Source organism: Hipposideros armiger, unplaced genomic scaffold (assembly GCF_001890085.2).
Source record: "Hipposideros armiger isolate ML-2016 unplaced genomic scaffold, ASM189008v1 scaffold_36, whole genome shotgun sequence".
Taxonomy (NCBI): domain Eukaryota; kingdom Metazoa; phylum Chordata; class Mammalia; order Chiroptera; family Hipposideridae; genus Hipposideros; species Hipposideros armiger.
In genome coordinates, this window is record NW_017731386.1 from 5,195,225 (window position 1) to 5,222,499 (window position 27,275).

At 40.0% G+C, this 27,275-nt stretch overlaps 1 protein-coding gene across 14 annotated transcripts in view; it reads right to left on the reverse strand.

The window, feature by feature from the left end:
* FHOD3 (formin homology 2 domain containing 3) overlaps nucleotides 1-27,275 on the reverse strand; it is a 456,454-nt gene that overhangs the window by 183,334 nt on the left and 245,845 nt on the right. For all 14 annotated transcript variants that reach the window (XM_019637921.1, XM_019637916.1, XM_019637917.1 and 11 more), the window contains exon 6: nucleotides 7,329-7,423. In XM_019637921.1, the coding sequence (XP_019493466.1) occupies nucleotides 7,329-7,423 (95 nt within the window). The remainder of the gene's footprint in view (nucleotides 1-7,328; nucleotides 7,424-27,275) is intronic.

Sequence of the window (27,275 nt, forward strand, 5' to 3'; positions counted from 1 at the left end):
ACAAAAGGATTTGGCATTTATTCACAGGCATTCTCCAGTGAACCTGGTGGCACTCGTGAAGAAGATTGAGGGCAGAACTGGAGACCTTAGAATGTCTTCTCATGGTGCAGGTCTGGGGGTACACAGACGAATAACCAGAGCAACAGCAACAATCCCTCAGAAGGAGGGGAGCAACCACCACACCACCTGGAAAGGTGAGGAACCACACACAGAGCCTTCTCCTCTATGAGACAAACACCATAAGCCACAGGGAAGGGCAATAAATCTTGTTGCCCCCACAACACAGGTGGAGTACGAGAAGGGAAAAGACTACAATCCTGGGGCAGGGGCAGGAAACTATTCTGAGCCCAGACCTTTCCAGGTCTCCTACTACTGAGGGAGGTACAGGATCACTGAGATTGCCCCCCACCCAAAGACCCTGCTGAAGACTACTATGGGACAAAGAGAAAGCCCAGTCCCCCATTCCCCAGGCTAGCAAGCACCAAGCCACAGAAGTTTATCACTAAGGGAGGGGACGGAGCAAGTAGACAGACCCTCTCTGAGGCTCAGACACATAGGGGAGATCTAAAGCTAAGAATGAAAAAGGAATGTTGAGAGAAACCTTGTGGCAAACCAGCATCCACCCGAAGCACAAGATAACGCTTTGAGAAACTTGGAAACTGGTGGCACACTGAAGATAACTACAGCATTAACAAAGCCAAATCCGCCCCACTCATGAGCAGACTGACAATCTCCCCCCTCTAATAGCCCCGCATGAGAGGCTTGCCCAGTTGTAGGCATTAACACTACTGATCTCAGGCTATACTGTCCTGTACATGACACCAAGCTTTCAACCAAAAATTACAAGATATGCAAAAAAGCAAGCTAGCCCCCAATTCCCACCCATGCTGTCAAGAAGCAAAGCAATGAACAGAACCAGACTCAGATTTCACTCAATGTTGGAACTACATAATTCACTATAATTAGTGATAAAGACTTTCCTGGAAAGGTGGACAGCATGCATGAACAGATGAGAAAGTTCAGCAGAGGGAAACTATAAAAAGAGTCAAAGGGAAATGCTAGGGGAAAAAAAGCATGGTAAAAAAGATGAAGGATGTGTTTCATAAGTTCATCAGAAAGGCTCAACAAGATGCAGAAAAAATCAGTTCACTCAATGATAAGTCAACATAAATTGTCCAAAATGAAACACAATGAGGGTGAAGAAAAGTTTTACCCATGCAAAACATATTTTTTTATATCAATCACTGGAAACATTTTAAACCCCAAAGCTTTCTTTTCTTGGGCAGAAGCCAGATGCAAGATCTTAACAAGCATCCTATTGAAGGTTAAATGATTCTACTGTAGGCACACGAGCTCTATTTCCTAATGTGAAGATCCAAAGATGCAGAGATTAAAAGTCTTGAGAAATTATGTAACTTAAATGATAGTACAACTCCTGCTCTATTACAGTGAGAACAGGATTTGAGATAATCATGCTTATCAAGACAGAAACTATATTTCTTTCTTTTGTTTTTACATTTGCACACATCCATTAAAGAATCCTTCATACCACTATTAAGAATAACTGAGCTTAATATTTGATGCTCTGAGAATTTACAATTCAAGCACCTCAAACAATGCAAAGTTAAAATTAGTAAACTTGAAGACGACATGGAGAGAACAGAGGAGTTGCCAAAAGTCTATAAAAAGTTAACTATCCCAATTTTTAGAAAAGGATTAAAGACTAAGTCCAAACATTAAATTCAACACTTTACTAAACCCACTATTGATCCCTGGCAATATGCTCCAGGGGATTCGAGGACAAATGTTTCATGAGCACTTAGAAAAGACAGGAAAACACCCAGGCCCAGGAGTTTCCAGGTAGCAAGCTGAGTGCATCTCCTTTTGTTTAGGTTAGGAGTTTGGTGGACTTGTGGGAAAAAAAGTTGTTAGCTCACAACACTGGGCACTTATGTGCAGGTACAATGCTCGGTGTTTTACATATTCTTCACTATTATTATCTCCATTCTATAGATGAAAAAAAATCATCCACTTAAAGGATCACATAGCTAGATGTGTTTCACCCTAAAGCTATGCGCTTACCGCTAGAGGCAGCATAGCACAGGAAGTCTTTGTCACCTCAGTGGAAAACTAGACCGGATGGTCACAGAGTTAGGTACATTCTCACTAACTGCACCAAAATGATCCTATCATGCCTAGACTGAGCAGTGTCACCCTGCATGCTACATTGGCTTATACGTCCTTTACCTCTGTCGACATTTTGGTCAATGACATAGAAACTCTGCTTATGAAATTTATCTTAAATCAAACCAAGATTAACAGTTAATATGATGAATGCCAAAGCAAAATTCATAATTATCTTGAGGTTGGAACTCTGACCTGTAATTGATCAGAAAAAATGCAAAACCCTGCCTTTAGGTGTAGACTGGAAGAAACTGGCAAAGATGGATGTGTAAAAACAAGCCTGGGAGGTTTAGTGAATTATCAGTGTGATTTGAGCCAGCACCCAGAGCTGCTGCTGAAAAGCCTCATGAACCAGAGGTGGGATTTGTGAAAGATGCTGTATCCCAGGAGGCTACCATGTTACCAGTCTTTGTACTGGATGGACAGAAAAGCTAGTCGCCTATTGATGAAGAATTGTATATTATGTCCCCAAGGAGTATCTGTGGAAACCATCACGTATAGCTTGGACAGGATGACCTAACTTGCCTTAAAAACTCAGTAAGCTTCTATGGGGAAGTGAGTGTATGCTGCTCCAGAGAGCAGGGCAGAGCGTTTGGTTAATGGCAGAGAGGTAAATGTGGGTCCCGATAGGGAAGGCTTGCCACCGATTCTGGTGTCCAGCAATGGCTGTTAGAAGTATCAGGAATGTGGCTGGGGAAGGTGAGGAACATCTTTAACAAGACTATGCCACCTCTTCAAGACTACGGTTCTGTGATTTTATGTTAGGGAACTCAAAAAGCATTTCAGTTCTCATCCACAGGTGGGTCATCTAGCAGCTCACACTGCGGACATGCCGATGACTCCGAGCCCTAAGGGCTCACCAATCTCCTCTCCTCCTCCAGCCAGCACTTCCTGGAACACCTGGCACCTTGGACACACCTGCTTTGCTCTGCCTTGGGACATTATCTTCATCTCAAAACCAGAATATAAAAGCTCTCCCGCCAACAGACCCCAATTTCCAACATCTCTCCTCCTGCCAGAAGCATTGCTGTATTCCTAGCTGCCCAGATTCCAAACTGTGACCCCATCTTTGACTCCTGTTTGTTGTTTACTTTTCCACATCCAGAAACACAATCCTAGGAAGCTATTCCTCAAAATGTCTCCATATTTCCATTATTCTCTGTTTCCACTGCAACTCTTGACCGGGGCTCATCACCTCACAGCTTTGATACTGCACTAGTCCCCCAGCTTCTCATTCCTGTCACTTTCTCTCCCTCCAGTGTGTGTGTGTGTGTGTGTGTGTGTGTGTGTGAGAGAGAGAGAGAGAGAGAGAGAGAGAGAGAGAGAGAGAGAGAGAGAGAGAGAGAGAGACTCTGTAATATGTGTGAGAGAGCGTATGTGTGTGAAACGGGGGCTGTGGCCAGGGCTCCACTCAGTGCAGGTTGGGTAGCTAGGCTAAGGGGGAGTAAAGAAGCATGCTCAACCTCACAAAAGTACAAAGGATACATAGAGATCTGTGATCAGCAACCTGGTGCACAGCTGGAAGAATGAGAATAAATGGGGCTGACAGAAAACTAGAGAGATCAGGGCAAGCCAGGGTGGACAGGAGGACAGATTCCATGAGCACATCAGGAGGCATCCTTGGGGAACCCACAGGAGTTGGGCGGTCCCTAGGGTCTCCCGCATGGGCCAGAGGGGGGTTCATACAGATACAGAGAGACAGGCGCACTCTTAGGGTGACAAAAGGCTAAGTTGTATAAGCTGAATCATCTTACCCCAATTAATTAGACTTCCAGATGTATGAAGAGAAAAAAATTCCATACCGAGTGAGAAGTCATGTGGTGGGCCTCTGCTTCTTACCTCTGACTGGGGAGTTTAAAGATGGACTTTTGTAAATAGAATAAAACACTTTATTGAAAACACTTTTTTCTTTCTTTTAAAAAGTAATTATTTGGCTGCAAAATCATTTTCTCCTCTGGCTCTGAGTCTCAAATATCTGCAAAATATGCATTGCATAATGACCCTCTGGCAGGCTGCAAAATCACATCTTGTTGCCTTTCATGGAAGCAAATATGAAGAATTATGAAGACAGAATGACAAGGTTTCTCTAACCCAGGATTTCATTATCACTCTGTGCCCATTTAAGGTAAAAACCACTGGACCTCAAGGTAAACCTTTCGGGTTCTAAGAAATCGGACTCTCAGTCAAAAGAAAGCCCTAAGGACCCCGGGCTATCCTGACTTCTTCATTTCATTTGAACTAGGAAAGCCTCTTGTGGCCGTGTTACCCAATTTGTGTGTTTAAGGCAGGAACTAAAGCTTCCTTCTCGAAACCTGTGAGTTTATTTTGGTGCATCCATTCTTCTTGCAGATTCCTCGCTAGGCAGACATGGGGTGCGGGGGATTGTCAGCGGACACCTTATTGGTTTTGTAAATAGTTGGTGATCTCATTTGAACTACACTGAAAACAAACTTGGGGCTGCTGCTGTTGTTGACTCTTGGCCATTCACCTGGAACTGAGCATGGCCAGCAGGGCCACGGGAGGCCTTCAACTGACATCACCATGTCAGATGTTGGCTTCACCCATAGTCTGCTCTTTAACAACACTGTAAACTCCAAGGCTTAGGCTGACCTGTGTCTCTATTTTCTTGTTTTCGTGCTGACCAGCCCAAGGTTGAACATAGGATCCCAAGACTACTAAGGACTGTCCTTTGGGAAAATGAAAGATAGAAAAAAACAAAACAAAAAAACAACCCAGCGCTGATCTGGTGCTGATGCCCCTAGAGGCTTGTGGGGAAGCAAACACTCCACCTCAGACAGTGGCCGGGAGAACAGTTAGTTACCCAGGGTCCCGAACACTGCATGTGCGACATAGGAAAAAGAGGCTGGGGGAGCAGAATCCTACACTCTCATTCTTGAGGGCTTTTAATTTGGTGATTTCTCCATGATATTTAGAAATGCAATAAGGACTTTCCAGTGCGTTCCTTTATGGTTGGTTGTTTTCCTTACAGGATGATTTCAAAGAAAAATCGAAAGAATGCTGTTGCAACACCAATGGCTCAGTCTTCTTCCCATCTACTGGGCAGACAGATGCATTTCTGTGAAGGCTGTTTCCTTTTGCTCATCTCCTCTTTTTCTTTTCCTCCCCTGTGGTCTTTCCTCTTATCTTTTCCCAACTCCCTCTCCTCTTCTTTGTGTCTTTCCTCGCTGTGTTTTCTCCTCTGCCTCCCATCCCACCACCCAGAATTTGTCCTCACTTGTAATGAGCTAAAAGGCTGTCGCTTTCCCTACTGTAAGCACGTGAGGTCTTACTTCCTTTTAGAAATAAGGCTGGCTGTTGGTGTTTTGTGATGACCATAATAAAGCTATAAAGATTTACTGATTCAGCCGTGACATGTACCAAAAGTCTGTTTTTATTGCAAAATCTCCTCCCATCTCCCTAGCTTTTGGGGTCTCTGAGACCATCCAGAGAGCTTGGGGAGGGAGCAGCTCCAAATGAACATGACGGTTGGGGAGGGCTCCCAGCAGAAGGAAGGAAAAGACATAAAACACTGAAACAGGATACGAGATATAAATCTTCCCTCAGCTTGGCGAGATCAACCTAAGCGGGCCCAGCATTCCGCTCAGCTTCTAAGGTCACCTACAGCAGTCTGTAAATAGAGTATTTCCATTTTCCATAGAAAACAAAGCCAAATAAAAAATAAGAAAGAGAAGAGTTTTCAAGTCTCCTGAGAGAAACCATGGCTGTTTCTATCATGAAACAGGGAAAAATTCTGTCATCAAGAATACCAGGAAAAAGGAAATCGAGAGGGGGCTATAAGGGTCAACAAAGGACCTGGGACCCAAAGGGTATCGCCTACCAGTGCCATTCGCAGATAACAGGTCCTCCCATTCCACAAGGGCACATTCACCAGGACTCTAGAAGTCTGACAAGCACAGCCTCCAAGTAGCTCTGTTCTTGACACAAAGTCAAATCAGGGCTGAGCACTCCCGCAGTACAGCCGAGTTCTTGGGAAGCAGAAAACGCAAGGCGAGGCCAAAAGATGTGACTCATCGCGGAGAGCACAGCACTGGGGCATGGTAGCATCGACAGGCTTGTCAAAGTGGGGTGCAGTGAATTCAGGGATGGGAAATAATGGGGGCTGACCACATGCTCTGTGGGGACTCCCCCGGAGAGCTTGTTGATTCTGTGACCTGCTTAAGTCAGGTTCAAATCCCCCCTCCAGGCCCTCTAAACCCTCCTCTGCCTGACGCTGTTACCCATTACGGTCACTTGAATCTCCTCCACGATGCCCCACCCCACCCTCACCCCAAAAGCCGGCCACACTCCAGCTTAGGCTCATTTGTACCTGCTCAGGATTGGATCCCCTCTTCCTACTTCTTTCAAATCCCCCCTCCAACTAGGTCCCTCAAGGCCCCACCTGGGAACCCAGAGAAAACGATGTCAGAGCCTCGCCCAGCTTCCGCTTCACCTCAAATGATGGGCTCGATCTGCCTCCTTGGCACAGCACTTCCACAGCGAGGGCCTCACAGCCAAGGCTTGGCTGATATGCTAATATCCATGGATGAAACGCAATACATTCTCCTAACTGAGCATTATTTCTCCAACTACAAAATGGGAATAACGTTATTTACCCTATAGTGGTCTCAAGTGGATTAAAAGAGATGCTTGTAAGGCAATCTACTAATGGTGACTGTTGCCTGGTAAGTCTTTAACACATGTTGGTTACTTTTATAATGGATGGTAGAGTTGAAAGGCAATCTCAAATTCTTTCATCTATATATAGGAATGTGCATATACATATCTACAACATATAAATATGTACTTAAGTAACTGAACATATATGAACATGAAATACAGCAGGTAAGATTGATACTATATCTACGGTATAATTTTTAAATTAAACATGGAAAACCAGAGGTGCTGAAAGCATTTGAATAAAACTTGAAAGAAGGAAACATAAAATGTATTAAAGAGTCATAAACGCTTCACAATTTGAGTGTGTTCTAAAATCTATAAAACAGGAGTCCTCATTTGTACTGTGACAGGGCTGGAACCAAACTGAATGGGATTTCTTTCTGCAAAACCATCTGAGAGAGGGTAACAGAAAGAAAGGTGTATGATATGCACCCTGAATAAAATGTTCAACCAGAACCTTCTCTTACCTTTGACCCAATGAGAGTGTACAGCCACTGAATGGTTTCATTGTGGTTTATTACTCCATTCATCCCATCCACATACAACATAATCTGGCCCAAAGCTATAGAAAAGAAGAGAAAAAGAAGCAAGGAGACATTATGGTTTTACATGTAAATATAATTTTCAATCATCATAATGCCAGTTGAGACTTTCTTACTTTAGGTACACAATATGTTAAAAGCCAAATCTGAAGAGAATTCCTGGGCTCTGAAATTATCAAAATCGTATTTCAGAGAAAAAGTGTGGACCACAGCAGAAGAAACAAGGACTATTCCAGGCATCTAGAAGATGCAATTAAGGCCCCAAATCAGTGATTGTTGTTTCTCTGTGCCTTGATGTATAAATACATGTTTTTATGTTTCTATATCTGTGTGTAGACCCAGACTGAGCAAAGATATCCACAAGATGGTGTCTGGGTTCTGGCCTCCCGCTGGGGCCAAAAGGACAGATGAAGTTTCCAAAAGCAAACTATCTAGTGACCCTGTGTGTGGTCAGGCAGGTCCCAGATGCTATGGAACAATCCTGAGCTAATACCATTGGAATCCTTTAGATAAGGGATACACATATATTTAAATATTATTTGTAATTCCTTTTAGAGCTTTTCAGATTCAAAAGATGTCAGAAACCATGAAAAATATCATTTGTCAGACTAAAAGTCCTAAATTTTTAGTTAAGGAAAATGTAGTCACCATATATTGTCATTATTCAAAAAGAAAATACAAAACATGTTATTACCTTTTCTAAAAAAGAATATTAACTCCATTTTTTCAGTTCCCTTCATATCAAAATAATTTGGACTCTAGATAATGAACAGACGTTCCCTACTCTAAGTAGACCTCCTAAATCTTATTTCAGCCATAATTAATTGGCATGGCATTGACATTTTTAGGTAACACGTTTTTCTTCTGGTAACAGTAGGATATCAAAGTTTACCAAAAAAAAACTGGAAAATACACAGGAGTAAAGTGAAAATAATTTATAATCCCATAATTTAAGATAATCATTCTTAATATATTGGTGTATTTTTCTTACATCCTTTCTTTTTTGCCTTACCCACACACACAAGTTCATATGTAGGTTGTAGGAAGCAGTCTATATAAAATAGTGTTGATTGAAAAGAACAAAACAAAAAATAGTGGGTATACACTAATTCCAAGCATACAAATATATGTGTCATGGTAGAAAACCTCTATTATCCTATCCAACAAAAGACCAAATAACAAAACCACATAATAATTCTGAGAAAAATTATGCTCCTAAATATGTAAGAATTCAAAATTTTAAAAATTAATTGATCATGTCCTTGACAAAATAAACAGAATATTTTTGGAAATAAAAGGTTCATATTCCATTTAATGGTGAAACACGGGAGCTCTTCCTATTAAAATCAGGAATCATTTTAAAATGATACCCACTAATCCCATGATTATTTAACACTGCTCTAGAGTTTCAGGCAAATTTAATAAAACATGAAAAACGAGAGGTAGAGTGGTTGGAAATGAACACATGATACTGTCATTATTTGCAAAAAATATTATAGACCCAATGAAATTTTCATCTATACAATTTATAATGAAGAGATCATGATTACAACCACTTTCTCATCTAAATGAAAAATATGTATGTGACATACAAAAAAATCAAAGTTTCATATAAGAAGATAATACTAGATAAAAGGACATATGACAGCAAATACGATAAAGGTTTAAATGATGTATTATATAAACAATTCGCACAAATTGATAAGAAAACACTAAATGCCAATAAGAAAAGCCAAAAGCATTTCATAAGAGAGACAACAATCTGGGTTACAATAACACACAAAGTTGTTCATTCTCACTATAATAAAAAATATAAATTAAAACAATATTGAGGTAGCATTTTCGCTTAAATTATAAAACATATGTTAAAAAGAAATGATTTGGTTATCAGTTGCTAGAGAGGCTAAACAAGTAACTTCATCCACTACCAGTGGCAGAGCAAATTGGTACAAATCCTGTAATAAGGCTATTTAGTGCTGTAATTGTTTTTAAAATAGTTACTATATATTTAGTGACTACTGTGTGTCAAGCTTGGTGGGGGGATTTTATATGTGCTATTAATACAACAGCCCTACTGTGCAGTAGGTACTATTACCCCCACCTGACAAAGGAAAAAAACTGAGGCTCTGAAAAGTAAGGGAATGTGCCCCAAACCCCATCACTACCTAAAGTGGTGGGGTCCACCTCCAGCCAGGACAAATGGGCTCCTCCACGTCTGTCCTCAGAGCCCCAAAGTCCTTTCTAGGCTCTGCCCAAGTCATTGTGATTTTGGTAATCTATCTTAGGGAAACAACTCCACATTAAAGAAAAAAACAAGGATAAAGCAAAGATACTCACTGAAGTGTCATCTATAATATCAAAATATCAACTAAAACCTAAATATCTACCATAATTCTAGAACTCAGCATATAAAGTAACTTACCAAATCTATGTCCTAACCTGTAAAATGCTTCTGATAAAATAATTAAGAAGTAGAAAATTATAAACATCACATAATTTAATAAAACATTACAATCTTCATGCATAGCAGGAAAGAAAACCCATGATATATTAAGCATTATGATTGGGCATGTGTTCTTTGGATGTGTTTTTTCATATTTCCCCAGTTTTCCATTATGAGCAGCTATTACTTCTGTAATAGAAAAGTAAACAAATATTTAAAAAGAAACCAAGTAAACCTGTATAATGTAAAGTGTTGGGTGCTTTTCTTGGTTTTTGGAATTTTTTTACTAGCCCATCCCTCTCAGCACACCTCTCTATTTTTCAGAAAGATAAACAGGCCCCTCTGCAGAGATCAGAGCTCTGAGAATTCAGAGCATTCTGCCCATTTTTCCCTTCTCCCCTTTTTTTTCCTCCTCTCCCTCCCCAAACTGGCAAATCTCTAGGGAAGGGGAGTTTGCACCACAGTCCTTTTCCCACTTGAATTTCACTAATGAAGAAGCAAATTGGAGGCAGATTTTAGCATCTTGTAAATCAGCCTAAAGGCACAAATGAGACACAATCTAGACTCTTCAGCCTTTGGGAGAAGCCTCCCTTGGGAACACCCAACCTCTGGGGCTGAAAAGCAAGGAATGAAGGTCTACACCTTAACTCCTCAGGGCCCCCGGGGCCCGCAGAGAGCCCAGGAAGCCAGGACACTGTTACAAAGGAGAAGGCAAAGTGAGATTTAAAAGCCATCTTGAATTTCGGTTTTCTCTCTGTGATCTGTTTCCCAACAAGATTTAATTCTCTGATCACCTTGGAGGAGGAAAGTCACAAGAAAGGCCATGTCTAGTAGTATTCAAGATTCTGATCACCCTGATTTGTCACAACATTTTGGCAATCAAAAGATTTCCTACTGTATCTTCTGTCCCCTAACCCTAACGCTCAAGCACAGCTTCCTGTAAAACCCACTGTAGACACAAGATGGCGCTAAATAGATTCAAGAAGGTTAACACAGCGCTGTGATTCAACAGCAAAGAACCACCAACCACCCTAAACGTGGGTCTGTGAATAAAATCAACACAGAAAGAAAAGTAGATGATGGCCTGCGTCACAGGAGCCCCGAAAATTAGTGATCTGCGTTTTCAAGAAGAATGATGAGAATGTCAGAACAGAGTGATGGATAACAAACAGCACAGGTCTAAAAAGAGACTGCCCAGGACATTTGTGTTCTGCTGCTCATGGAATTTACTCTAGGCATCTTTAGTAATTTTTCTGTGCTTCACTTTCTTCATCTCAAAAATGAGATAGTTATACTGTAGTACCTATGTCTCAGGGGTGTTGTAGGGATTGAATTTGAACAATGCATGACTCAGAGTTAAGTGCTCAATAAAGTCGTGTGAACTACCTCACTGAAGTCAAACATCAATTATCTACTGAACAGAGGCACATGTGGAAAGAATCTCAAAGACACAAAGTGGGGGAGTGAGCCCTCTACCTAACCAAGATTTTCTTCTGTTTCCTTTAAAAATCTTATAGTTTTACTTTTTATATTTAAATATATGATCCATTTTGAGATAATTTTTGTATAAAGTGATTGAGGTTCATTTTTTTTTCATGTAGATGTCCAATTGATCTAACACCATCTGTTGACGAGACTATCCTTTAATTGATTTTGCAAATTTGCCAAAAATCAATTGGCTATGTTTGTGTGAATCTATTTCTAGACTCTCTATTCCATTAGTCCGTCTACCCCTTAGCCAATCCCACACTATCTTGATTACCATAACTTCATAGTAAGTCTTAAAAATCACGTCGTATGATTCCTAAAATGTTATTCTTCCTTTTCAAAAATTGTTTTGGTTATTCTTGTCTTTTGGCCTTTTCATATAAATTTTAGAAGTAGCTTGACTAAATCTAGAAAAACAAATCTTTCTGGAAGTATCATGGGAAATGCATTAAGTCTAGAGATAAATTTTGGGAGAATTGACATCTTTACTATGTTGAATCTTCTAATTCATGAACCCATTATGCCTGTTAATTTAGATCTTCTCTGATTGTTGCATCAGTGTTTTGTTGTTTTCAACTACAACCCTCGCATATGTTTTGTTGCTGAATTTACAAGTATTTCACATTTTTTCAAGCTATTGGAAATAACATTTTAAAAACTTTTCCATTCCCAACTGTTTATTATAGAAATAAAATTGATTTTTTTGTGTGTTGGTTTTTGTATCTTGTAACTTTGTTAAATATATTAATGCTAGGAGTTTAGGTTTTGTTTTTGTAGATTTCTTGATATTTTCTACATAGACAATAATACTATCTAACAAAGAAAAATTTTATTTCTTCCTTCCCTATCTATATCCATCCCACCTCCTTCTCCCCCTCATCTTTTGCACTGGTTAAGGCTTTCGGTATAATGTTCAATTTGAGTGGAAAAAGTGGACATTACTTGCCTTGTTCTCAATATTAGAGGAGAAGCATTTAGTTTTTCATCATCAATTATGATGTTAGTTATAGGTTGTTGTACATTGCCCTTTATCAAGGTAAAGAAGTTACCCCCAATATCTAGTTTGCTAAGTTTTCTTTTATCATAAATGGATGCTGAATTTTGTCAAATGCTTTTTCTACTTCAACTGATACCATGTGTTTTCTCATCACACTACTAATTTAGTGGGTGACAAAGAATTAATTTCAAATATTGAACCAGCTTTGCATTCCCTCTTGGCAATGGTGCATCATTCTTTTCATATATCGCTGGACCTGCTAATATTAAGCTGAGGATTTTTGCATCTTGGTTCATGAGAGCAATTGGTCTGTAATATCCTGTCTTTGTTCATTTCATACCATAGTAATGCTGGCCTTATAAAATGAGTTGGGAAGTATTCCCTCTTCTATTTTCTGGCAGAGATGATAAAAAAATTGGCTTTATTTTGTCTTCAAAATTTTGGTAGACTTCGCCAGGAAACCATATTGGCCTTGAGACTCCTTTTTCAAAAGGCTGTTAACTGAAAATTAAATTTCTTTAATAGTCATAGTTAATAATTGTTATAGTAATAGGGCTAGTTATGTTATCTATTTCATTTTGGTAGTTGGTGGTTTTTAAAGAATTGGCCCATTTCATCTAAGGTATCAATTTTATGTGCTTAGACTTGTTCATAGAATTCTCTTATCACTCATTTAATGTCTTTGGGGTCTGTCATGATGTCCCCTCTTCATTCCAGATGTTGGCAATGAGTGTACTTTTTTTCTTTGTTGTTATTGCTTATTATTTTTTATTTATTTTTACCTTTATTCCACTGATTGTCCCCTATTGTTTTTCTGTTTTCAATTTCATTAATTTCTACTCTTGTCTTTATTAATTCCTTCTTTCTAATTGTTTGGGTTTATTTTTCTTTTTTTATTCTAGTTTCTAGTTTTTTTATAAAAAATAGGTGTTTATACTATTTTTTTCTACTATAAGCATGTAATGCTATAAATTTCTCTCTAGGAATTATTTCAACTTCATCCTGCAAATTTTGGTATTTTGTATTTCCATTTAGTTCAAAATATTTTCTAATTTCCATTGAGAATTTCTCTTCAACATATGGATTATTTAGAAGTATGTTTTTAAATTTCCAAGTGTTTGGAGATATTCCTGTTATCCTTCTATTATTGATTTATAGTTTAATTCCATTACGATCAGAAAACATAATTGCATTATAATTCCCACTTTATTCCTTGCTATTTTTTTCTGAAGTCTACTTACTCTAATGTTAATATAGCCTTCCTTTGATTAGTGTTTGCATGGCTATTTATTTCTGTATCCTTCTTCTCTTTAACTATCCATAGCATCAAGTGGGCTTCTTATAGGCAGCATTTAGTTGGGTCTTGTTTTGTTTTCTCATTCTGATTATCTCTGTCTGTTAATTGCTGTGATTAGGGCAGTTACATTTAATATAATTATTGGTGTATCTGATTTTAAGATTGTCATTTCCAATCTGTTACTGAGCCCATCTAGTGAGCTTTTTGTTTTGATTATTATATTTTTCAGTTCTAAATTTTCCATGTGGTTCTTCTTTATATCTTCTATATCTTTCTTTGCTGGGACTTTCTATCTTTTGGTTTATTTTAATAGTGTCACCCTTACCTCCTGAGGCAGTTTTATATTAGCTGCTTTAAAGTATTTGAAAAATCCAGTATCTTTGTCATGTTGGCATTGGGGTGTACTGATTTATCTTTTCCCATGAAAGGTCAAATTTTCTTACTTTACTGTATGCCAAGTAATTTTAGCTTATATCCTGGGCAGTTTGAAAATTATAAGACTCTGGGTTTCATTTAAATATTACAGAAAATGTTCACCTTTTTTTTTTTTAAGCAGGCAATTAACCTGGTTCATTTTAAGCCACATGCTATAACCTGTCTTTCGTGGACTATGGTTCCAAAGCCACTTCTGTTTGCAAAGCTCTTGCTGTGCCATTAAAGGATTGGTCCAGCATGTGTATCCAGTGGCTGGTCTGGAACCTGGGCAGTGATCTATCTTGTTATTTGGTTCTCCAAAATCTTTGGTATGCTGTTTAGGGTCAAATTCATGCATGCACAGCTTTTGGTGAGCCTAAGGCTTCCCAAAATACTCTGTAGGTCACTTTCCTGAATGACTCCTCCATTATCTCCCTAATACTTTTAGTTTCCCTGGGGCTCCCCTTCTTTAGTCTTCAGGGAGAGAGCTGGCCCATTGTTTATTCTGCTCTGCCACCATCACTGCCTCAGGTCCAGCTTCATTATTTCTCCTAGGTTATAGCAACTGCTAAACCCAGCTGATCTCCCTACCTTGACTCTTACTTTTTTCTAATCCATGATAGATGTTATTACCACTACATTTTCCAATGCTTTAAAAATGTCAGCTGAAGCTGAAAAATCTTCTATCTCCCTCCTGCCTCAGTATAAGACCCAGGGCTCCTCATAGTCCCAGCCAACCCGTTTTTCAGCTTCTTCCCCGCCATCTGGGTTCCTGTGGCTCTGAAACCTTCTGCCACCACCTACAGGCTTCACTTCTAAGGCTGTCAATTGTCAATTGGTTACATGTACTTTGCATTTCAGAGAAGTCCTTACATATAAAATGTATGTATTAATATATTCATTCTACAAACCAGAGCTAGACGTGATTTTTTAAAAAAGAATTTCTTGCACATCAGAGATGCACACAAAAACAATCCCAAATCCCTTATTTGCTTGCTTGTTCATGTCCTTTACTTTGGCCAAAGATGCCAAAAATGCCATGGAAGAAGCTGAAAGGTAATTCCTTCCTGGCAGAGTCATCCCACTTTCTAAACAAAGAGCTCTTAAACACCGCTGCCCTGTGTGGTCTTTTAATAAACCCCTTATCCATTCTTCTCACTCGATATTACAGTGAAATCACAGGTCACATGTATTCTGTAAATGGGCCCAGAAATTCAAAAGCTACACTACATACTGCAGGGAGCTACACAGTTTAGGCCTAAGAATTTCTTTTTTTTTTTTTTAAGATTTTTTTTGGGAATTGGGGAAGGGGAACAGCGTTGGGAAATCGGGGAAGGGGAACAGACAAGTTGCTGTCCTTTTGTTCTTCAGTCTAGTTGTGGAGAACGTTGCTTCACTGGCCCATGTTGGTATTATCATTGTGCTCTTCCCGGCTGAGGCAGTCACTCGCCGGCCATTGGACAGCCGCTCACAGCGGCTCACGGCAGCTCACTAAAGCGCACGCCAGCTGCCAGCCAGCCCCACTGCAGCCTACGCTGTCGCCAGCGACTCTAGGCAGCCCAGCTCCAGGTCGAGCTGTTGTTCACCACCTTAGCTGTAGAGGGCGCAGTGTCACTGGTCCTCATATGGAATTGGAACCGGGGCCCTGCTGCTCAGAGCTGGTGTCCCAAGCCAATTCCTAACCAATGTGCCACTTGGCCAGCCCTAGGCCTAAGAATTTTTAATGTTGGTTGTTTTATTTTTAAAAAGCACTGTTATTACTATGGGTATATCACATTTTACTACAAACCAGCCCTTCTTATGTACTAGACAAGGCTTTGGTTTATAAACTAAGTATCCAGTTGCATATTTGAGCCTATGGTTCCACCATGAAACAAAAGATCCCTTCCACTGAAGTCTGAGTATTTCAGTTTGCTTTCCTATAGCACCTTCCCACCTTTTTTTTTTTTTTTTGCATTTTTGGGTAACTTTTAATTTTGACATAATTTCAAAATTACAAAAAAGTTGTCAGAATAGTATAAGAAACTCTTTTTTACCCATATACATTTTAGCCAGATTCACTAACTGTTTATATTGTGTAACATTGACTTTATCATTCTTTCTTTTTCTAAACTTTTAAAAATGTATTTTAAAATAAAAATTATACATATTTAAGGTGTACAACATGATGATTTGATATACATTTATACAGTGAAATAATTACTATAGTCAATCCGATTAACCTATCATTTCCTCATAGTTACCACTTTTTGTGATGAGAGTATCTGAAATCTCTTTGTATATTTCAGAAATTCAATACTGTATTATAAACTACAGTCATCATGCCTGTACATTAGACTTCTAGACATATTCGTGTGCTTTCCCACTCTTGACTTGGATTTTCTTTTCACAAAAGGAAGGAAAGTCTATGCAACAGCCATTTCATAAGATCAGATATTTTACCACTTGAAAATGTGACTGCAAGTAATTCCTATCTATTTCAACCAAAAGTACAGAAAAAAAAATAGACTGGTTGTATGGAAAAATAAAGAATTGCCTCAATACAAAGGCAATTTTCTCCTACAAACAGTGATCAGTGGTCACTAGGGGGTTTTTTGGAGGGTGAAAGGAGGCCTGTGACTTGTGCATTGGGAGTGAAGATGGATGTTGCTGTGTTGTTGGAGCCAATCAATTCTTTCCAGAGGCCTATGTAAGCCCAAGACTGACTCTGCTTTCTTCAACCAGAACACAGTGGGGGGCTCTGACAGTCACTGAGTGTTAAATCAACATTATCTTCAGAGAAGGAAAAACCATTACTACCACTAAAACCTTATCTTCTGGGAAAGGCTAATTTATCTTAAAGATGGGATTTCATCTTATTTTAATCAGACCATTAAAACTTACTCTTCTTAACTCTGAAATGGATTTGCTGGCTCCCAATTTCCATTTTCACCAAAGTCTGCAGTAAATATTGAAAAGAGGTTGATAATGTTGACATTCTTGGAACTAAGTGGAGACCTTGGAGTCTGCATTATTATTAGTCTCTCTTCCACTTAACTGTCTGCCCTAAATAACAAGCCCAGGCCCAGTTTTCCCCAAGGGCAACTGTCAAAGAAATATTCTTTCAGTACTGATTACTGCATGAAAATTAAGGAGAAGAAGCTGCCAATTCTAGACTAGAGACAAGAATTTAATCAGCACAAAGAGCTCCAACAAGGTGTCAAAGTTTTGAGTCCCCTGCTGATATTTAGCAGTATTTGCAATGCAAATTTTCAGAAGCATTCTTAGAAAAATTACTAATTCCCCTCCACCCCAAAATTCCTGTTTCCTAAAAACAAAAGTCCCCAAGATAAATTCTTAAAGAAATCAGGCCTAAGGGCCTCTCTTAACCCTTGCAAGCTTAATCAGTAACTCTCAAAAACGGAGGGCCCTCTATTAGGACCCCCTAAAACAGGGTCATTGGTTTGGTTCTTTCTGATCAATCTTCCCACCAAGACATTATGCAGCCAAGCTCTCTGCATCTTCTTCTCCCATCCAATGACACATACGGGACTGATTTATTTCTGGACGATTCCTTCACCTTCTCAGCAGCAGCCAAGTTTAAATCCCAGATTCCCATACTAAAGGTGAAATGTAGTCCGTCGCCAGCCACCAATACAGGAACAGCCTCATTACTGCTGAGGGTGTTGTGGCCTCAATTACACCTAGCCCCCCACCCCCCACCTCTCTCAGTCTTTCCCACTTCACATCCTCCCCCTCCCCGCTCTCCCTTTAAGATAAGGTGAAACCAAAGGAATGAAGAAAGGTTTAATATTATATATTAGCAGGTTTTGAGCTTCTAAAAAAAATTGGCAGACTCCTAATTTCTCTACAAAAAGAAAAATAGTCATTTTAACGATCTGTTCTATAATAATCTTTCAGGACTTATACCCAATGAAACACCAGTGGAAGCACACACCTTCCCAAGGCATCTCAGAACCAGAGATGACTTGAACCAGAAACAGACTCCACAGGCTCAGCAGTGGAACCATCCTGCTCATCCCCTGTGCTCAGTCTATCTTCTCTTCCCACAGGGGCCCGGGGTGGCATCACGAGTCAATGACAAAAGCTCACTTGACAATGACCCTGGGAGAAGCAGCACCTCCCCTGGCTTAGGGAAGGGATGCATAAGAGGCATACACATGGGGCATCCTTTCCACATGGCTCACCTGGATTCTGGGGTGACAGAGGCAAGAGGCATGAAGCTTGAGAGAGCAATTAAGCCCAAGCAGGGTGGACTGGAGCTCACACACACACCAATTCATAGAAGGGTGGGGTTGGTATGAACCTGGGTAATTAGCAAAAATTTCACGGACCAGGATCATAGAGTCATAACTTAAAGGATGGGGAACACTTAGCCACGAGAAGATAGATGAGCTTCCAGGGCAGGAGAAGAGAAAAGGTACATCAAAGGTTCCCCATACTTCTGTTTTTAGGACCGTGCAGCCCCCCCCCCCAGCTCTAAAATTCTACATTTCTATAACATGACTACTTTAAAGCCACCTGTGGGGATATAATATGAAGTGTCTGGCACTTCTAATAGGTGTTTATACCTGCAGTTCCAGACATCCCAGGTGTGATGCCATAAAAATCAGAAATACTTTTGGGCATTCTTTAAAGCAATCTCAGTATATTCCAGTATTTAATTCTGTATTGTGCTCCAGGATTTCAACATCTTTACAATTTAAAATTCTAAAAAAAAAAAAACCAAGAACACCCAACTTACTAAACTTATAAAAATTTTACCAACTATTAGTGACTCTACATCTAGATGTGACTTGCTGCTGCTGGCCCTCTGCAGCGTGCTGGTCCTCTCAGGGTATCCCCTCTGTGGCCCCCTGAAAAGGACCTGTGTCCTGCGATTACCTTGGCGGCCAGCACCCCAGGCACTGACCCTGCTCAGGGCTTTCGAGCCAGACGACAAAGGAACATTGTTACCTGAGAAGCTTTAAACCACATCTCACCACCCCCTTCAGCCCTGCCTTCAGCACCGGATTTAATTGGTCCTGGGAGTGGTCCCGGCATCCACGTTTGTCAAAGTTCCACAGGTGACTGTCCTGCACAGCCAGGGATGTGAGCCACTGGTCCATGCTAAACAAACCATTACCTAAGAGCTCTGCTGGGTTAGGGCTCTATCCTAACTCACTAACAGTGCCTGCTTCCAACCAAAACCAAACTCCAAGTGGGGTGGAAGACTGTGGATATGAACAAGGTAGGAGATGCTGGTTCCCACCAGCTTAGCTGGCTTCTCCCCGCAAACTCCAAATTGCTGGATAGTGTTTGGTGGACAGTTTCAAAATTTCAACTTTTAAATATTATTTTAAAATCACAATATCATGCAATGCCGTAAATAATGTTTTTAAATAAAATAATCCTTAGTTTCTTCTCAGAGTACTTTATTACTTTGTTGTGGACCTCACAGCGAGATTTCAAGGACTTTTAAAAAATGTGGATGGATCTAGTGTAGTAGTCATTTGCCTATGGCTTAAATCTAAATTCTTTAGAAGTATTACAAGCTTGATAAATGTATTTTATGACACTATTTTTATGACATAGAACAAAACCAACATACACATAATAGGCAAAGAATTGGAAGCCTTCCTGTTGTGACTCATTCATACTCATTCTTACCTATCAATTCTAAATCGGTGATGTTTAAAGAAAGAAGATGAAGAAAAATAATAAAACTTCCTTTAAAAAGAAAGAAAGAAAAATCAAATCTCTTTCTTATTTGTGCATGTCCACTCTATTTTCTGCATTCCGACGAACTGAAATATGTGTGGTTACATACATATGTACGGATATATTTAACACATCACTACATTCAAAAATCATATCAGGGCCGGCCGAGTGGCTCAGTTGGTTAAGAGCTCGCTCAAGAGTTTGAGCTCTGAGCAACAGCGGTTCGAGTCCAGCCCGAGCTGAGCAGCCGCTGAGCTGCCAACAGGTAGCAGGATGGCTCAGCTAAAAAAAAATAATAATAAAAAATAAAAAATAAATAAATAAATAAATAAAATAAAAATCATATCAGACTCATGCCAAAACATGGATGAACCTTGGAAAAAGCATCATGCTAAGTGGGACAAGCCAATCACAAAAGGACAACTATTGGATGATTGCATTTATATGAAGTATCTAAAATAGGCAAGTTCATAGAGACAGAAAGGGGGTCAGGGGAGGAGGAAATGGGGAGTGAGAATGGAAAGGGGGCCACAGGTTAAACCTGACAAGCTCAGGAAACTGAAAATAACCACCTAAGATGGTGTGAACATAAAAAAATTCATAACTAAGGTGGGTCATGGTGGAAAGTCACATCTTTAGACTGAAGCTTCCTTTATAAAGTCAATCTTCACCGTATGTGAGCCTATTGGTTTTTTGCACCTAAAATGACATCCTTGGAATGTCAGTAATCCCTTTGTCTGGACCAGAGCAAGAAACTGAAGAATCCCTCATTATTATTCTCCCCTGATTAACAACTCTATGTGCTGTGAAAGTGAACTATTAACTATCCTGTTCTCTCCTACGTAAAAGAAGTACCTGTTTCTCCAATGTACTTTTATCCAATCCCAGAGGTTCTCCCCGCCCCTTCGCTTCTTCCCACTCCCTTAATCTACCACCAATGAATTTCATGTAACCATTCTCCTTTGATTCTATGTATAAAATAAGCTGCAAACCACCATTTTGCAGAGCATTTTCTCAATCCGTTGAGATTTTGCTTCCTGGCAATTGTCAGTTTGCCACAAATAAACTCTCATAAGCTTTCTCTTAGGCTGGATGTTTTTCATCAACAGGAGTTACTGCTTAATGGGTACAGAGTTTCTATTTGGGGTGATAAAAAAAAGTTTTGAAATAGATAGGAGTGACAGTAGTAAAACATTGTGAAGGTAATTAATGCCACTAAATTGTACAATGAAAAATTGGTTAGAATGGCAAATTTTATGTTATATATATCCTACCACAATAAGTAAAAACAAAAGCATATCAAAACACCACTTGGCTAAAAACCAATATCCTAATATCCATAGCAGACAATCCTCAAAGCAACTAAGACAATATCTCCAGAGTCCGGTGCGCTGGCCTCCTGACCTGGGCGTGGTCTCTAACAATTCTGTTTCCTGTGTACAAATAGGTAGAAGACTAGTCCAGTCCTTGCAAAACTGACCAAGGCTATAAGGCTATGTGGCCATGGACTTCACCACCACCCATCCTGTCTCCTTGGCCAATGTACTAGACTCCCATTTATTTCACAGCTATTCCCTGGTAGCTGTAATCACATGTTTATTAGAACTGAATTGTTTTGCCATGCTAACAGTCATCATAGGTTGTCAGTGATGAGCACTTTGTTTTCAGTTCTATAAACACATGAGCGTTTCCGATGTCATCAGCAACTGAAACTGAATAAATTCTTTAGACCATGCATTCTCACTGGGGGCAAGAACAAAGAAAATTGATTCTTGGGGCAAAACTACCTTCGATATTACAATGGTATACCGTCCTCTATAGGGACTCAGTAACTAACAAATATATATTATGTCTACAGCATTAAAATTTCATGGGGGTGGTTAAGAAAAAAAATGTATTAAAAGGCTACCTAGGGGGAGACGATAATGAAAAAAAGGTTGACAGGCATTGCTTTATACCGTATAATTAAAGGTTTTCCTTCAACCAAAAATAAATAAACAAAAACCAGCTGTACTTCACAATAAAAAAAAAAGAAAGAGAAACCTATGAAAAGAAGTTTTAATTAGAGACTAGTGCATGACTGTGCTGCAGGCCTCCCTTTAGTCCTTCCAGGATATTGTGCAGCTAGCTATCTGTGAGGGTGTTACCCTCCATTTGGCCCAAACTCGCTTAGCTTTTCCTAAACAGTCACGAGCATTTGTTAAGTGCCAGGCACCCTGCTTGGTCCATTTGGCAGGACCTGCCTTGTCCAAATGGACAGAGCCCCACGGCTGTCAGAAATGGAGAACGCCTGGATCCCTGGTTCCACAGCAGCCTTGAAGGGAAGAACCAGGAGGTAGGCCAAGAAAGTGGCCTCAAGCAGGGGTTCTGGAGCCAAGAAACCTGGTTTGAGGCCAAGTGGCATTGCCTCTTATCAAACAACAACTTTGTACAAGTGATTTGACCTTTGGAAAAAAGAGATGGTGATGTTTCTTACTGGGCTGCAGTGAGAATCAAGTGAGAGATGACAATAGACATTTGTCTCTTGCAAGCTCAAGTAACTACTGGTAATGCCTTACCAAGTGAAATAATAGACTGTTTATAAAGTACACAGCTATCTGTCTTGATTTCCATCAGTGGATACCATGTACCAACCCCCTCATACTACTGCTAAGGCCCTGCAACTATCTCTGGGGGTGAGCCCTAGCTTCAAGGTCAGCTTACAGGAGAATGGGCTCTACTAGATGCAAAGACTGGCCTGAAATACAAGTTGATAGACAGCAGCTGCAGCAGGAAGGGTTTCTAAGTCAATGAAGAATTTCAGCAATGAGTATCCCTCTTTTTTATGCTAATTCATCAAGCCAAGATGCAGCACACTCACTCTGCGTGCTGAGGACACGCTGAAAGGACACAATGACATACTGTCCCACCAACTTGAACTAATAAACAGGTGAAGAAGTTGGCTGCATTGGGGTATGATTTCAAGGCCCCTAAAAGGAACAGGTCTTTTAGAAGTATGCCTCTCCCCAGCTTACTGAAACTTTCTTCTTCAGTGAATACGTTTCCATTTCAAAAGAAAGTTAATGTTCAAGTGTACATCCCCTGGGATAGAGGTGCTAATAAAGCTTACACTTGAGAGCCCCTCACTTCCAAACCAAGGTCTGGTTCCTTTCCAGGCATTTGGATGGGTCCTAGAAATGTGTTGGTCATGGTCCTATATTTTCATGCAATTTGCAAAACGAAGCTATTGCAACAGCATTCACTAAAGACCATGGTCCCTTTCCATGCTGTTTGTCTCCATCACATTTTCTCACATAGCAGGCGGTAGGATGATCAAAGGCATTTGGGGGATCTAGGTAAGGGAAGGGAAGTGAGAGGTTTAGTGGGATGTATTTACATGGTTTATCATCTCATTGTGTATAGTTAGGTTTTTGCTGGTTGTCCCAATGAAAGAATGATTTCCCAAAATACTCCTGCTGTCCAATGCAGCCAACTCACCAATTGTGTGACCTCAGGGGAGACCCAGAGGTCACACTGCAATATGAACATGTCCTATGTGAAGCAACTATGTGAGTAGGAGAGCCATGCTTCAGATGCAAAGAGCAAAAAGCTTATCTGTGGTATACTCTTCCAATTCCTATAGCTCCCATATGAAAGAAAACTAATAGAGGTTTTCCCCCATTTGAAAAAAAATCCTAGACATTTCCAAGAGAGTACCATGAATAACCTATGAAGAGAAAAGAAACAGTCTAAAGCAAGGGTTGGCAAATTATGGTCCAACAAATTATAGCCCATTGGCCAAATCTGGTCCACTGCCTGTTTTTATAAATAAAGTTTTATGGGGACATAGCCACACCCATTCATTTACATATTGCCCAGGGCTGCTTTTGCCCATAAAGGCAGAATTGATAGTTGCTACAGAGGCCATGTGGCTCCCAAGGCCTAAAACACAGAGGGTGCCAAAAAAATGTATATACATTTTAAGCAAGGAAAAAACTGGATTAAAATTGTAATGCTCAATATATACTGATAAAAGATGAATACAAGCCATGTGTATGTATTATTTGGCAGCCCCGGTATTCATTATCCTCTACAGAAAAACTCTGCTGATCCCTATTCTAAGCTATCAATAATACAAAGCAAATTCTAATCAGTCACACCAGAACCAACACTAAATTATCCTGCTGCTTTCTCTATATACAATGCTACAAAATCATTGTAATAGTAAGGGGATAGAAAGTATACAGCAAAAAAAGGGAAAACTGTACTATAGAGGCACGTTAGTGTGTTGACTAATAAAAATATAAATTTTTTTTCTGCATTTTGAGCTAATTGTGTTATCGGTCAGCCTTTTATAATCTCTAATTTGTTGTGATTCATTTTCTCATTCTGAAATACTCACTTTTGTACCCCAAGTTGTATGACTTTCAGGCCACACAAAAGCTGGATATGTGTCAACTAATATATAAAGGAGTAACACCTGACCACTGCTGTGGCCCTCATCACCCCAGGTGGGGGTACAGAGTAGGTGGAGGTACAGAATAGGGGGCCACAGCTGAATGCTATGTAATTAGGAAACAACAACCATTGCAAATTGCAGCCTATTAAACAGGAGGAAAGGGTCAAGTCAGCGAGTCCTGTTTGAAAAGGTTCCCTCGGAGCTGAGGAAGGAAGCTCTCTCTCCTTTCTCTCTGCTGAGCCAAAAGGAACAGCCTCAGAGGACGGGACCCTGAGAGGCCAATGCCATTGGGTCATCAGCTGGTAGGCGGTTGGTCTTGCAATAGTGAGGTGATCAAACGTGAAGGGTTTTGAACGCTTCTGGCTTTTCTACACCATCCTGCCCTGAAAAGCTGCACAAGTCCCAGAAGTTTCCAACTCCAAGAAATCGTGAAGGAATATTAGGAAGTGATGACTGACTGTGGTCCAAGAGGGTCAGAGGAGACTGGAAGACAGTACTTTACAATAGGGGAAGATGAGCGAGGTGGCTGGAGCCAGGTGCTTCTTCCTGTCCTATTAAATCATTGGTGGCAACAGGACAGACTGTCAGAGGAGGCAGGACTGAAAATTGAGCAGAGCATAGGGGTCTGAACAAAAAAGTGAGCACAGATCAGGACTGCAGCTCAACATGGATGCAGATGAGGCAATTTAGGCTAAAGTGGGTCCAACAGTAAAATCCCCTGCGTCTCATTCTACAGTGGCTTTATGCATAAGGAATCACTTCTGAATGGTGCCAACATAGATCCTGATATTCTAAGACTCCCTTAATTCTATATAACTAAGGCATAGCTGCATGGATTAAATGCGAAGGTTCCAGGTTGTCATTTAAATTTCAGTTAATCTGATTAATAATGCAATTTATGGTGCCTTTGTTTGATTAGGAATCACACTGAAGTGTTTTTAATGAATACCTGGAGGTATAAAGCATCCCTTCTTCCAGAGAACTGGTAAAACGAGAGAGGTTATGATAGCTTAGCGCCATAACACATAATTATTCACCTCACAAGGCTGTAACTTCTCTCATACCAATAACGCGCTCCAGCCTAGAGAAATTCTCACACACATGCACAAGAATTTTTATAACATCTAGGTCTGTAACAGTGAAAAACTGAGGCCACTGAATGTCTACCAGCAGGAGATGGCTCGTGAAACCATGTGTATCCACACACAAATATGCCACCCTCCAACAAAAACAAATATACAAGGATAAATCTTTCTCCTTATCACGTTACAGAAAAATACATGTCATACGTTTCAAAATTTTTTGCAAACTTACACACAGTACTACATAAAGATTAGAGATTAATATATGTATAGTCAGGATGGTAGTTACCCCTGGAGGGAAGAGAAGATGCAAATGCAGAGCACTATGCAGAAAGCTTTAACCACACTGTTCATTTTGGCTTCTTACTAGTGTGCCCATGGGTATTGATCTTATTTTTCTTTATACCTCTTTTTATGCTTTTAATATTTTGCAATAAATTGATAAAGAAAATCAAATTAATTCCAAATTGATGGAGTCTACTACAATGACGAATACATTCTTTAATGTAGAGGGAAAATAATACTCAGTTCAATCTCCCTAAAATGCTCTGGCATTTTGTGCATTCACTTTGAGTTTTCACCCATTTGAATGGTTTATGAAGTTGTAATGATGATATACCATGGAATTTTTTAATAAATCATTAATAAATTTAATACTAAATATTAAACATTTTTAAAATGTTGAGAATCTTTGAAATTGTCATTTAAAGTAAACCCCTAATATTTCACTGCATAGATATGTCTTAATTTTAATCACTGTCCCTTTCTTAAACACAGATTTCTTCTAATCTCCATTACAAATAATGCTGTAGAATATTTTTGTGTGCATAATTATCTTTTTCCTTTTTAGAATTATTTAAGATATGTTCCCAAAGGTAGGATTATAGGTAAAAAAAAGTTTGCATTTTAAATATAAATGGTTGCAAGACTTCTGCTTCTGGCGAAGAATGAGGAACGGGCCTCAAATTTCCCCTTCTGCTTAAAATGAACAAAACTCCAGCTTCCTGCCTTAAGAAAATTCCCAGGCTATGACACCTGGAAGGGTCCCTCAGCAGAGACAGGGAATCATCAGACTCCCTGGGTTAGGGGGCCTGGGGAAATAATGTAGATAGAATTCACAGAATCAAATATGAGAGCTGCCCAAAGAAAGAACTTGGAAATCTATGGAGGGTCCCCTTTGAGTATTCAGCAGAGTACTAATCAGTGTGTGCAAGTATCTGAAGCCAGGAAAGAACCACACAAAAGGATTCAAAGGAAAAGTACTTAGTGCTCATACAGGACTATTCCCACCAGCAAATTTGAAAATCTCATAATTCATGAGACGTTGGGTACAGTCCTCAAAAGGATCTTGTCTTAGTCATGGGGGAAAATTAGCCCTCCACTAAATGTTTCTCTGATGCCACCTAACTAATATTAAGAGCAAACTCCAAAAGGATCAAACTGTTTCCAAGTAATTTAACTGTGTCCCAGAACAAACTTGACAAATATTTGTAAAAATACAAAAATATCAGCATGCAACAAGAAAATTCAGTGTCTAGAATTCAATAATATTAACAATAATAGGCATGCAAATAAGCAGGAAATGTATCACTAATTTGGAGAAAAATTAATTAAAACTAAACAGATCAGGGGCCATCAGAGTGGCTCAGTTGGTTAAGAGCGCGAGCTCTGAGCAACAGGGTCACCAGTTCGATTCCCACATGGGCCAGTGAGCTGCGCCCGAGCTGAGCTGCCAACAGGTGGCAGGAGGGCTCTGCGGTTCGGATCCCACATGAGGGCCAGTGACACTGCCCTCTACAGCTAAGATGGTGAACAACAGCTCGACCTGGAGCTGGGATGCTGAGAGTCGCCAGCAACGGTGTAGGCTGCAGCCGCTGCTGCAGTGGGCTGCCATAAATTACTGTGTGTGGCTGGCAGCCAGTGTGAGTGGCTAGCAGCTGGTGTGAGCTGCCAAGAGCCACAATGAGCAGCCGTCCAGAGCCCGGTGACCAATCTGCCTCACCCAGGAAGAGC